General features: G+C 36.5%; 1 protein-coding gene across 1 annotated transcript; it reads right to left on the bottom strand.

Moving 5' to 3' along the window:
- Positions 1-2,887: 2,887 nt before the first annotated feature.
- On the bottom strand, positions 2,888-11,496 carry ASPA (aspartoacylase). The gene is made up of 7 exons (XM_009950411.2): positions 11,434-11,496; positions 9,459-9,721; positions 6,810-7,005; positions 5,535-5,628; positions 4,653-4,760; positions 3,630-3,739; positions 2,888-3,100 (listed from the first exon to the last, which is right to left on the bottom strand). The coding sequence occupies exons 1-7, from the start codon at positions 11,494-11,496 to the stop codon at positions 2,888-2,890; spliced, it is 1,047 nt and encodes a 348-aa protein (XP_009948713.2).
- Positions 11,497-13,264: the final 1,768 nt, after the last annotated feature.

Here is a 13,264-nt window from a genome sequence, read left to right as displayed (position 1 = left end):
GCAATGTGGGTTTACTGCTTGTTATTTATTGCTACGTATATATGCCTTCCCATAAAATAACAGCACAGAAATATAACTCGTGATGGAGAATATTTCTGAGTTTGTTCCAGTCACAACATCTTTACTTTTCCTATTCAGCTTTTCCACGCTGTTGCATTTCAGTCCATAAAATAAGTTAACACATTGGAAGTTCTTCTGGTTCAAAAGTAAATTAATTTCCGTATTTAACCACTTCAGGAAAATAGGAAGGCAGTATTTCTTCCCCAAATGAACAAAATAAGTTAAATGCAATGCAACTGCAGACTAAAAAAGTGCGCTTTTTTTGTGTATTCAGAGGACTATCTAATGCATTTCTGTAGCACTTTTTATTTCACTACCTGTGATGACCTAGTACTATGAATTATATTTTCAGTTTTCTATTTTATGTGTGTATGTATAAAAAGAAGTATTTGTTCTATGTACTTTTAAATTTCAGTTAATACCTTATGTGTCTTCAGTGTCACAGGTTTTCATCATATATATTCATTTGGTGCCTGTTTTGAAGGTGCTATTTAGGAAAGACTCAGGTGAATTCTGTTCTGCATTTGAATGATAATATGCATTGCATTGGATTCTTGCAGCTAAGCCTGCTGTGGGCAAAATGATCCAAAAGACTTTCTTAACACAGAAGAAAGCATGAGGGAACTCTCCAGCGGAAAGGACAGCGTAAAACTATTTGCAGGGACCGTGAACATGGCGCTCTCTACCCAACTGGTCTTCTACAGATGCCAGATCCTGTGTTTCCTCCCACGTATGGCCTGGATGGATGGGATCAAATCAAAATCTTTGACTCAGTTACATTTTTACAGGGCACAGGAATTTGAGGGGAAGGACGTTGATGCATTATCAATAGACCAGTGTAATATCTGAGACTTGTTTGGTCGTCTTAGCAGGGTATGTGAGTATGAGAAGAAGAATTCCTGTGGTCTTGGAATCTTTCATCTTTGCTGGTTAATTTTGCATTGAAACTGCCAACAAAGAATATTGCCTTAGGACTATGCAGTTCTGTTTGGATTCCTTTGAGAGCCAGTTTTTGTACAAAAAAAAAAAATACCTCTTCACATATGCTCAGGAACTAGAACAAACGAGCCTGCGCTGTACTACGTGTTGCTGTGGGTAGACCTGTCACTGAAAACAAGTTCGGATATCTCTGTACTGTACTGAGGGCACGCTGTTGGTGCAGCCATAAAACAGGGAAGGCACAAAAAAGGTAAGGAATGTGCCGTGTCAATGTCCAGGTACAAAACTGTATGATAAAACTGAGGAAGAAGCTGGGGGGTGTTTCTAAAAGTTCTTCGCTGAGAAAAAAACCATCCTTTTGTGGCCACAGAGCCCTGCCAGATCACACAGTCTCCTATCTCAAGGCTCTTATCAAGAATACTATGAATAATGACTAGAGCAGATAATGATGTACTTTTTATACAATGTTTATTTAAATTAAAGAAATAAAACTTGTAATTCAATAACCATTCTGTCCTGTGTTTTTATTTTGTTGCCATAGGAGTTACACAAAGCAAAGAAAAAAGGATTTTGGCTTAGTAGTAAATTACAAAGACATCACTTTGAAAAGACCTAATTTGGAGGTTATCTAGACAACGAATCTTTCAGCAAACAGCTAATTATTGTATCTTTATGCAAAGTTCTTAATGTTTTCTCTGTCCACAGTTATTGTTAAATATGTTAAAAACAACTTTAGAAAAATAAATTAAATCCCCATTTTCTTCTCTTTTTCAGCTACTGTGACAGGCTTTCTCTCTGCAAATATAGAACAAGTCAGTCTCAAAACTCTGAGAAGTCTCCCCAGATGGAATTCTTCTTAATTTCCATTCTGAAATACTCAGGTATGGTTTGTGCATTGCTCTTCATCAAAACCTGAGTAATTACCTAATCTTGCCCCCTTCACTGAAAACAGTTGATTAAAATTTTATTTGGAAAAAGTTAAAAGCAGTAGGTGCACGCACCTAGAAAGTTATAAAGCTATAAACTTCTCTTGTCTCCACGGCAACAGAAACTATCCTCAAAAGTTTCCATGGGATAAGCACATCTTTTTCCTGAATTTGAATATTGCTCCAGTATGGTTCCGACTACTAGATACTTTCTAAATTCAAACTTTTTGTCTTTAAATTAATGTTAAATCAGAAACAGCTTAAATTAATCTTGTAATACATTAAATTTAAAAAGCTTTATATTTCATTTTAGTGCATTTTTCTCAGAAATCACATGTTTTTAGTTTATTTTGTATCTTCATAAGTATAAAAAGAAAACCAAAACAAACCCTAAGCCTTCCACTTCAGCACAGTAGAGGTTAGTCACAAATGCAGATAATACAAAATTAATTTTCATATACAGACCCTCACTCTGTTTCCCTCTCCCTAGCCTTTCCTTTGTCTCATATTTTTTATGTTTACCCGAGGAATTAGTATCAAGAATGACCACATTTTAAAAACTGTTGGTTATTGGAGGTTGGGGTTATAAAGTAGAAATGTTGTAATTTTTTTATATAATGTAGTTTTCTGGATGAGCATCTTTCCATATGATGCTGGATATAAATTTTATAACCACTAACCCGTATGTGGTACACTGTTTAATCATTTTATATAGTGTGAACTAACAAACCTCATAAAAATAATATTTATTCTTTGCATCTCTAGTAATGCATTAGAACAAGAAAACAATCATAATTAGCATTATGACAGTATGTTTCATCTTAAAAGTGCTCAGCAATGTTAATTAAATTGCAATTTAAAATTAGATTCTGCATTTATTTATTCCATGACTTACTACCGAGTGACACTGAATTTCACAGAGAAGAAATCCACTTTTTATATTGAAATTCTCTAATAAGCTTTTAAGAAGTGTTCTGGTCTAAGACTGAGGATCTGATGTGTTTTGCAGTGAGTTTCATCTTTACTGTTTTTACAAAAGCTTGCTTCTTTTCATAATATGCAGCTTCGTTAATAAATGTGGGATAGACTGTACAGTCCCCTTTATATGCAATTACTTCTCCATCAAGAGTCAAAAATAGAGGATCACCATCGTTCAGTGGCTGCCAGTCTTGATCCTTAGAGAAAGAAAAAGAAAATATTTACTTTCAAGTTTTTGTATATTTCATGTGATTTCAGAGTTTATGCTCAATAATTATATTCTCTCCAGTTTATGGCAAAACCTTTTAAAAGAATTCCTTTTAATCTTCAGTGTGAAAGTTCAGGTTTCTGGCCCTTGTTTTCAGGCTTGTATAGAATTCACTGGTAAAGGTGAACTAAAAGGAAACTGTATATGCTCACAATTGATTAAAAATAGACCCTCGTTTTAGAACTCAAAATTAGGTTTATATTTTAGAATATAAGCTATCTTATTGCCTTTTTCTTGGTTTTAAAGTGATGTTATATTCTGTGATTTCCAAGTCAGTTGCTGAAATACTGTATGACCTTAGTGACAAAACTTACTATAGGGAAGGTCTAAAGCATTCAATAAACCCCTTGGTAATATTGTCAGTTTAAATATCTACTATTAAAATATACTACAGTGTAGCAGAAGCAACACAGGAATACTTATAAAATGTCACAAATGGAAACTATTTTAGAATTTACCTGCAGTTTAGGGTGAATAATAGCAATAACTTCATCATTCTTATTCCTGGGATAATCTACTTTCTCCATTATTTTAAAAACCTCAATTGTACATGGTGGAAATTCCTTTCCTAGAAAGAACAAATGTGATTTAATCTCAGAATGAACAACTGCCTGTTAAAAAGAACAATTCAACATTTATTCTATTTAGAATGCCTTAAATCATTAGGTTGTACCTCAACAAAGTTTACACACTAGTGATTAGCTCATATTGCATAAAAAACCGTCTAGCTCCAGATTTTTTTGTCCCCTTGGAGCCAAGTTGAGAAAGATTATCCAGTCATGTACTGTAGCATATGAAGCCCAGATCTAAATTTGGTGCTGAAACATGACTTTTCACTGTATACATAAAGAGATCTATTTTGTAGATGAAGAAATCGAAGGCCTGTGTTTGATTGTGCTGCACAAGATAGAATGGTATCAGTCCTATTTAATCTTCACCATTCCAGCACAATAATGGAGATTGTGACATGCACAACTATATTCTTTGCCTTCTACTTCCAAAAAAAGCCCACTGACAAATTGTACTCTAAAAGAATTTTAAACACCTAGTTTTGTCAGTATGTATTTTAGGTAGTACACAGTACAATAAAATCTTACAAAATTTATTGACTTTAATTTTAGGTAACGCAGAAGGCATGTAAATCAAACACTTCTTTCTTAGTATTATGTATGTTCTCCATGTACTATACTACTATATTGTTAGCTAGTATTTCACATTCTCAAAGCAACTGTAAGATTAAGATCAAGTATACTTACTGAATCTTCAGAAAGAAGAAATATCTTAAAGCTACACAAAGGAGCTATACAGGAATTCTGACTTTCTGACGCCACACTTAGGTGGTGAGATAACAATGCTTCCCCTCACTTTTACCTGTTTAACTGTAAAATGTTGTAGCCCAACCGATTTTTTTAAAAAACATTCTGCTGAAATTGTCCACTGATGTGACACATGAGGCTGTATTCTCTCATTACTTACTCTACCTTCATTAAAAAGTTCCACAAAATCAAGGCCATGTTTGATAATCCTCCTCATTTTGTCCAAAGTATCAGCTCTAACAACACCTTGTGGCTGGGGACCCACCTCCACACCTGTTTGCAGACAAGGGAGAATATTAATAGATAATATTCCATTATAATAGATCACACAGATTACACAGCAAAACCAGATGTCTGATTGGGTCTGTGGTTTATGTTTAAAAAGAATTGTAAAACACAGTTATGTGATTTTTAAGGCAAGCAGAAAATGTAGCTCACCAGTCAGGATCAGTTTAAAGAACCGTATGTACATTTTTGAGTGTGCTACTAGGGTAAGAGAAAGGATCACCATATATATTCGTTTCTCTTACTCTTCCTCAGCCTCTTTCCATGCTGCGTTTTGGAGAACTCATTGTTTAACATGAAAAGCAAGCTAATGATTTTTTGTTCTATGGTTATAGTTTTGATTCCATAAATGAAAAAATTAACCACGTCATCTTCCCCTTCTTTTATCACATCTTCTCTTTTGCTCTTCTTGGCTAACAACCAGCGTTTCAGCCAAGGCTTATTTAGAGGACGCAAACATTTATTTTCTGAAGCTGTTACTTCTTCCTTATCCTCATGTATTATAGATATTTTCTGCAAACAGTGAGTTAACTGAGTTTAAGAATTTCCATCTGGCTTTTCTATTTTGTAAGCCAAGTATAAATGAGAACTCTTCAGAAGAAGAGATAATTATATACATCGGATTCAGTAAATATATTGTCAAACAAATAGCTCCTGGTGATCACAGCACTCTGTAACATAATGAAATTAACAGAACTGGAAACAGGCATATTTTAAAATAATTTATGGTGGGTTAAAATAGTCTTCATTTTTCATATTTACCAACAGGATGTTTTGCTACAGATCGAGTAGTTGCGTATTTCAAGCTAGGATGTTCAATCAGCAAAACAGGACAGCGTTCTGGAGCCAGAGCGTTCTGTGGAAATTGTTTAAAAATGTCTTTGTTATGCAAATATTTTAAAATGTTGTGCCACAAAAGATTACTGATGCAGAAGTGATTTACACAATGTCTTCAATATGTTGCCTTTATTTCATGGCCCTCAAAGAAGTAGGACATCTTTAGAAAACGCACAAAGCCGTATTTGTTGGTCTCCCTTCCACTAACTCATGCCAGGCATGCTCCACTGAACTTTGCTGTCTCCTAATATAACCGAGCTCAGTTCTAGTCTTAAATTGCTAACAGGAAGAAAAAGCTACTTATCAGTGTTCCAAAACTTAGAAGCAAAATACTGTAAAGTAGATTTCAAGTATTTTTTGGTTAGACTTTGATTCTTTTATGGGGACATAGATTGTGAATGAAGCCTTTTTTCAACCTTTTTTTTGACACAGAAACCTATTTCAGGCCTCTTTCCTGATGGCTGCCTACCATTGCTCTTCATTTTAGTCATAAGCTTTCTATATTTTCAAATATTTTATAAACACTTAACTGGATATATGTAATGAAAAAAACCCCAAATGTTAAAATATAGCTTGTTTCTAAGGAAAAAAAAATTAAAATTCCACACTGTTGGCCTCATCTCAATTTCATCAGTCATTGTCTAGGTCACTTGTACTTCAACCAGATTATGCTTAAGCCAGCATTTTTGTAAACCTCGCTCTACCAATACTCATCAGCTTCAGGAACAGCAGAATAAAACAGCTTCTAAAGACATATCCCTGTTCCTATAAGTACTGATGAAGGGAACATTTGTCATTACCTAGTTCCATTATTTTTCACGTGTCTCTATTTCATAAAATTAATGTTTAACTATTTAGCAAGTGTGACCCAGATTTATCCAAGTTCCTGACAGACCAGTGTGAAAGCAGATTAAATTACATTCATTTTCATAGATGTTATTCTAAGCATTCCTCTTTGCCCATCAGTCTTACTAACGCTCATTTTAATACATGAAGATTATGAGTTCAAATTTGAATTACCTGATATTATAATCAAATTATTAATTATCTCTGATTAAAAAAATTCCTATGAGTGATTAAATATTTTAAACATTTTTGCAGAATAAAAATAGTATATTTAAAGAAACTACAAAATAATACATAGTAATACAACATTACAACTAATAATCTATTTTAATAGTTCATTTAAATTAGTTTTACCTTGATATAATGAAACATTTGAATTGTAAAGTCATCCCTGGAGTTTTCAAGAATAAGGGTACCACCCATGTTAGAAGTGGTGTTGTGAAGGTCAAAAATAAGGTCATACGCATCATCACTACCTTTTGGGCCAAATATATGATTGATTTCCTGAGCCCTTCTCACTTCATATGGAATATCTTCCACCACTGTCCTGCTGTTAATATCAGTACAAAGAAATTAGTAAACTCATTCCATGGCTTTACAGTCAACAAAATATGTATAGCCTTTCCTTTTTACTTTAATTCCGTAATTGACTGGAGTTGAAATCACCTATTTAGTTAGCAAACTGTTAAAACTTGAATTTGTGCTTGAAAAAAGCAAATATGATTGTTACACAGGTCTTACTATTATGTATCTTGTGCAGAAGGGTAGTAAGAATTTTTCTGTCTGATTTTAGCTGGAGACTATTTACATCTCTCTTACTTCTTTACATCCCAAAATTCTGCCTTATGCAGAAAATAACTCAAAAGTCACCAACAACTTAAACCACTTCCGAGACTGGATCCACCTCCTACTGAAGATGATATTCAGATATCGGTCCGTGCCCTTTTACCCTGGACACCACTCACAAGGTCTTTCGTAACTAGCTTTGTTTCTCGTCTTCTCATACTCTGTTCAGACTTTTGGAGTCTATTGTTTTGAGCTCTCCTGACTCTCAAAGCTCATAGAAGATTTTGCTACCTCAAATCTTTTCTTCCAAAGTCTTCATACTTTGTAACCTCAGGTGACTCTGTCTGTACTACACTTTAAAGAAAAGGTCTTAGCCGAAGGGCAGGTCTGAGATGTGCTTCCTGGCTGTGTAGGGGTTCTATAGGAAACTGCCGGATGGCACAGAGACACCTGTCTTGCGTATGAACAGCGCACAAAGCTGCCGTAGGTGCCGACTTCTCCCGCATAGACAGCAAATCTGGTTTCAGTGACAGCCTTGGGATGCTACCCAAGTACCCCATAGACACGCCAAGTATCTTTTGCGCTAAATTCTGTTTTCTTTCTCAGTACAGCTCAAGCTTTTTAATGCTTTAATTTTGGAAGAAATACTGGTATTAAGTTGAATAACAAAAGTTTTGTTAAATATTAACAGAACGCCTTACTAACTGCATGGATATTTAAGCATCAGAAGGAGTGCTGAGGAAAATTATGGGATCACCACTCCTGGAGTATTAGAAATGGCAACGCATAATCTGTTAGGAATGTCTACATGCAGTTGATCTACTGGTGGGACGTGAGGTGGATTAGAATTTTTATGTGAGCCCCTCAAGCGCCTTTTTTCCATTTTTATGATTCTGTAGATCACATAATGTACCTTTGGATTCTTTAGTTCTGTCTTTGAAATTCAAGGTTTCATCACATAAGGCTGTTAATACTCCTTATTGAAGCCAATGGGACTCCCAGAATTACCTTCAGTAGGATCAGGATTTCACTCTCCTTTATCTTATTTTGTGAAATCATTTGTAATCTTGCGGGGTCTACTCTTAAAAGGATCACATGAAGGTATTCCAAACAGTCAGCAGTGTTGCAATAGGACTGGACGATTTAATAGGATTTACTGAGGAATATTAGTTAAAAAAAAAATGAAGACAACCTGCAGGTGTCTTAATCTGCTGTTTTTTCAAGTGTTCTATGTTCAAAGCAGCTGAAAACAAACAAACCCATTTTTTTTTGTATACGTTTTTCCTAAGTAAGCAATTAAAAGAACGGTCTCAATACTTATGTGTTAAAAAGTCTGTTTATCTCATATATAATAATAAACAACAAAATTCTAAGATGAAAAGCCAGACGAAAAGATGTTAAGGGTAAGAATAACCATGCTTACAAAATATGTGATACATATTTCTTTCAGTGATATTCACCTTTACCATTAAGGCCTTTCTGAAACATAATTACCTGTTTAGCATGCAACTACACCAAGCATAAGAATGTTTATGCAGCAAAGTACACGTCTGGAATAGATGTCTCAAAAGCAGAGAAACATAAAATCCCATTAAAAATGTCAAATCAATTACTGTTTTACAGTAATTATAGATTGTATTTCTTCTAAAACAATGAGTCACTGAAATCATTGAGACTTTCTGGCTATCATTTTGCCACAGAATACATTATTTCTAACTTACTAATTTCAAGTTTTCACCTTTTACTGTATATAACTGAAATTAACTACACTTCCCTGATTTGTTTGCCATTCTTTCAGATACTCAGGTATCTACCTTTAAATTGCTTTTATCTGGTATCTTCCTGCAAGTATAATTTTATTCAGAAAAGCTTCAAAGCTGAATTGCACAAGACAACATGTGAGAAATAATGACTTTGCAACTCAGAACAGCAATACTTAAGTTTACACAAACACAGCTAATCTACAACTACTTTAAAATGCCGTGTTTACAATTATGTGTTGGTTTAAGACTCGTTCTACCAGCAATAGTTTCAAAATGAATCTGTTAACACTCACGCAATTTGTTCTTTTTGGGTTAAAGGTCAGTAATTTCAGTTATGTGACTGCACAGTTAAAATAGTAGTGGAACTTCTGGTAACATTTTAATCTGGAAAGGAAACTCCTTACAATGTTAAAAAACAGAAAAGTAAAGGAACAGAAAGTACAACTATTCTTACCCAAGATTATCAGGGTCAAAAACACGGTTCAGATCACAGTCAATGTATCTAGTACACTTCTTCACAGCTCTTGGGTTGGTAAGAAATGGTTTCACTTCCATTCCTGGTCTTTGAATCTCAGCTCCATTCTCTTGCCAGTGCTTGACCAAAAATACCCCTGATAACTCATTGCCATGAGTTCCCCCGAAGATAGCAACCCGTCTTACCGGAGGTTTATCAACAACAGAAGAGGAAGTCATGCTTTTCAGCAGCTCTAAGAATTGCTGAAAGCAAAACAGAGAATAATAATAAAGTAAAACTTTTGCCTCTGGGGAAAAAAAAAATCTTTTTAATAGGAAATTCTTTAAGCCTGTTTAGGTCAGATGTGAATGAAAGCAAATTAACATTTCTCTAACAGTTTTTGACTCCCGTTGCGAGGCAGGGAGTTGCTAACCTGACACTCCTCCCTCTCGTGGAGCCCTCCCCCCCCATTTACCATATTTAGTAATATCTCAAGTCTGTTAATGGTACTGTTACACAGTTCAAAAGTTAACTTCTTCAGGCAATCTCTATTAAAGTATGCTGTATAGGTAAATCTTGTACTAAGGACAGTATGCAAAGACTTTTTAAATGTAAACTTTAATAATGCACTTACATATCTCCAGGATTTTTGAACTGTAAACTAGGGGTAACAAGTATACTCATGTATGTCTGAAGTTACATAAACATTACAGTATACAAGGGCAGAATGATTTAAAGTGAGCAAAACCAGTAAAATATGAATCATATCTTGGCTCTAGATCAACACATAATGCTGAAACATCAAGTATTTTCATCTAAAGCACACCAAGAACAGCTAAGTTCCTCAAAGCCTGTTGTTGCTTGTATGACATTTTTTGTTTTATAATATCTGAAGAACAGTGATTAGAAGGAACACTAGCTGAAATTAAAGTGCAATTTATCCACGACTGACTTACCTAATATTCCTGGCTCTAGTTCTATCTCTGGATCTGCTAACACGGACCTCTAACACACGGGAACAACTTGCCAGTGACGACCCTTCTAACTTCTGCAATCTCTTATTAAAAAGAGGTTCTGCAATCTTGTTAAAAACCACAATGGGACAAGAGCTGTGTTCTCCCCCTGAAAAAGCCTTAGTCAACAACTTAACTTCTTCCATGTCCAAAAGCATTCAGCCAGGCTTCTGAAACTGAAGCCAAAGATCAGCCATACCTTCCATGGTGAGGATCAAAGCACTTTGAATAGAAGGTCTCAACAACAGAAAATAAGTTTTACTGCTGTAAATGACAGAACTACTTGCAATTAGTATCCAACATGTGATATAAATATAAAAATATTACATTGCAAGGGAATAAAGAATGTTTATTGAAGAATACCTTTTTATTAAGGTTATACTCCAGCGACTGAGAGAGTGCTTGGCTCGTGCCTCGAGAGGCTTTATAACCCAGGCTGATAGACCATAGGTCTACGAAAACAAAGCTAAACATAGGATTTATCTAGACAAATTCTGCCAGGAATATATTTCCTACAAATGTTGCTCTGTATGTTTCAACTTATACATACAGATTTGCTGAACCTTACAGTGAGTTAATACAGAGAGACTGTTTACTTAAACACTCAACTGTATTACTCCTGTACTTAGAAGCTGTCAGCTATTTAATCAAAGAAAGTCATTTATTAAACAAAGCAGTAAAGTGGTATTTTACAGCACTGGACAGTCTGTACTGTCCTTTGACCCCCATCTCTTTAGCGGTGGTGCCAAAACGGCTATTTACGCCCTGCCTGAGAAAAAGACTCACGCTCTGAATCTTGGTTTGCTGAATTTAACCACCGCAGCAGTCTGAAGAGTAAACGGCAAAAATGCAAACACGCAGTGCTAGTACATGTCGTTTATCTTTTATTGCTGGTGGTACCGTAATGGTTACAATTCCTTGCAAAACGCTGAATGAAATACAGAGATCGTCTGTGCACTTACCTCATTTAACATGCGAGAAGTTTGTCTCCTAAGAAGAGCTTTCTTAGGACAGATACAGTGCATTTCCAAACATGATTTTAGGAACTAAAGCCATGGAGGCTTCTTTTATACCCCTAGAGCACGTTAACTTCCAAACGGCTTTTAACCCCTGCTCTCCCAGGACAGTACAAGCACCAGGGAATTTGTGGCATAAATGCAGACACTTCAAAATCTTTCACTCTTCCGAATCAAAGTCTAGGACCAATCCCTTGTTCCTGTGCTTTGCTAATACTTACACTTCGAAAAATGATGTTGGATCATATTTTGTTTATTCAGAATTCAGATTTTTTTATGTACTACGGACAAATATCTGGTAGTGCATCTGAAACCTGAAAATGGGTGCCACGAGCTGAAAACCTAGGCAATGATAAAATGTAAATGAAATGAAGTCTAGCTGTCAAAGCCACGAAGGTGTACATCCATAAAACGTGTAACGTGGCTCACCAAAGCCTTCCAAGGCACGGGCTGAAGCACAAATTGGGAACACCAACAAATGACAGGCTCCGATCCCGCCAAGTGCTGCTGTTTTACACAGGAACCAGTCAGAAGTTCCACACTTCAGAACAGCCATGTGCAAAACCCAGAATCGTGGCTGAGGAGGAAAAACAGCATGAAGAATGCAGATCATATTATTTATATCCATGTTTGCGTTCACACAGTTGCGGGTGTTCAGCTCCTGCCCAAGGTTCTCCAAGTGCTCAACGTGACACCACATGGGCCAGTTCCAGATAATTAATTAAATTTAATAATTTAATTAAATAATTAATAATTAATTAAACCCCACCGAGGGCCGATTTCACTGCTGCTGCAAGCTGCCCTCCTCGCCGCCCCCTCCCCGGGGCGGGACCAGCACCTCCCAAACCCGCCGCGCCCGGCGGCGCCAGCCGCCCCCTCACTGAGGGCCTCCCGCGGCCAACTGCGCCTGCGCGAGTGGGCGCCGCGCTGCCGCCTTTGGGAGGCAAGAGTCGTCAGCCTCTTCCCGCCCTTTTTTCCCTGACGGAGGCGCGAGAGCGTGGCCGTTCGGGCCGTTATATTTGGCGGGCTTCGCCTCAGCCCTGTCCTTCAGACTCCTTTAGCCTGTGGCTGCTGCTGCTGTGTGAAGCACAGCCTGTGCCTGTGGAGGCTCACCCTGGTATCTCCTGTTCTCCATCCTTTGCTTACTTTTTTGGACAGCTTTAGCTCTGGGCTTTGGTTGCTTGTCTTCAAGAGAGGGCAGAAAGTGAAACAATACAGTCTAAAATCCTATGCAATGCCAAAACTGGCTTCATAAACTGAAATGTCAAGTTTATGGGGTTTTATTCAGCATGTATGTCACTTGGTGGCCATTAGGCTTCGTGCTGCTAGCAATGCGGTTTAGCTTGTGTAACAGCCACGAGCTAGAAGCTGATCTAATGTTGTCACACGTGTAATTGATGTACTTCATGGAAAAATAGAGTAAACTGTTTATTAGTCTAGCGGTGGTACGTACTTGTGCTTCTTTCTTACCAACATCTTTCATAGCTGCATATGGTTATCTGCCAGATAGAAATGTAGAGGTAGTGTCTTGTATTATTTACACACACGAGTACGTGGTAATATTCATATGCCGCTAGAGGCAATATGTGCCAGTAACTGACTTGGGTAGAACAGCAACTAATGCTACGCGACAGTCTGTGTAGTACCCTTGATGTATGCAGTAATACATAGACATTTACTGTAGAAGTAGATTAATCAGAAACACATATGGCAAACTGCCTGTACCTGTTAATATATACTTTTTCTCTTCATTATATTTGGCTGATTATAATGGGGT

Source organism: Leptosomus discolor, chromosome 18 (assembly GCF_034619465.1).
Source record: "Leptosomus discolor isolate bLepDis1 chromosome 18, bLepDis1.hap2, whole genome shotgun sequence".
Lineage (NCBI taxonomy): Eukaryota > Metazoa > Chordata > Aves > Leptosomiformes > Leptosomidae > Leptosomus > Leptosomus discolor.
The sequence above is the reverse complement of the archived record's forward strand: the minus strand, read 5'-3'. Positions and strand labels throughout refer to the sequence as shown.

Coding starts and splice junctions, on each gene's coding strand:
- ASPA (XM_009950411.2), bottom strand. CDS start 11,496: ATGCACTGTATCTGTCCTAAGAAAGCTCTTCTTAGGAGACAAACTTCT. Junction 3,740..4,652: donor TGTGGAACTTTTTAATGAAG/GTAGAGTAAGTA, acceptor TGTTCTTTCTAG/GAAAGGAATTTCCACCATGT. Junction 3,101..3,629: donor TTATTCACCCTAAACTGCAG/GTAAATTCTAAA, acceptor TCTTTCTCTAAG/GATCAAGACTGGCAGCCACT.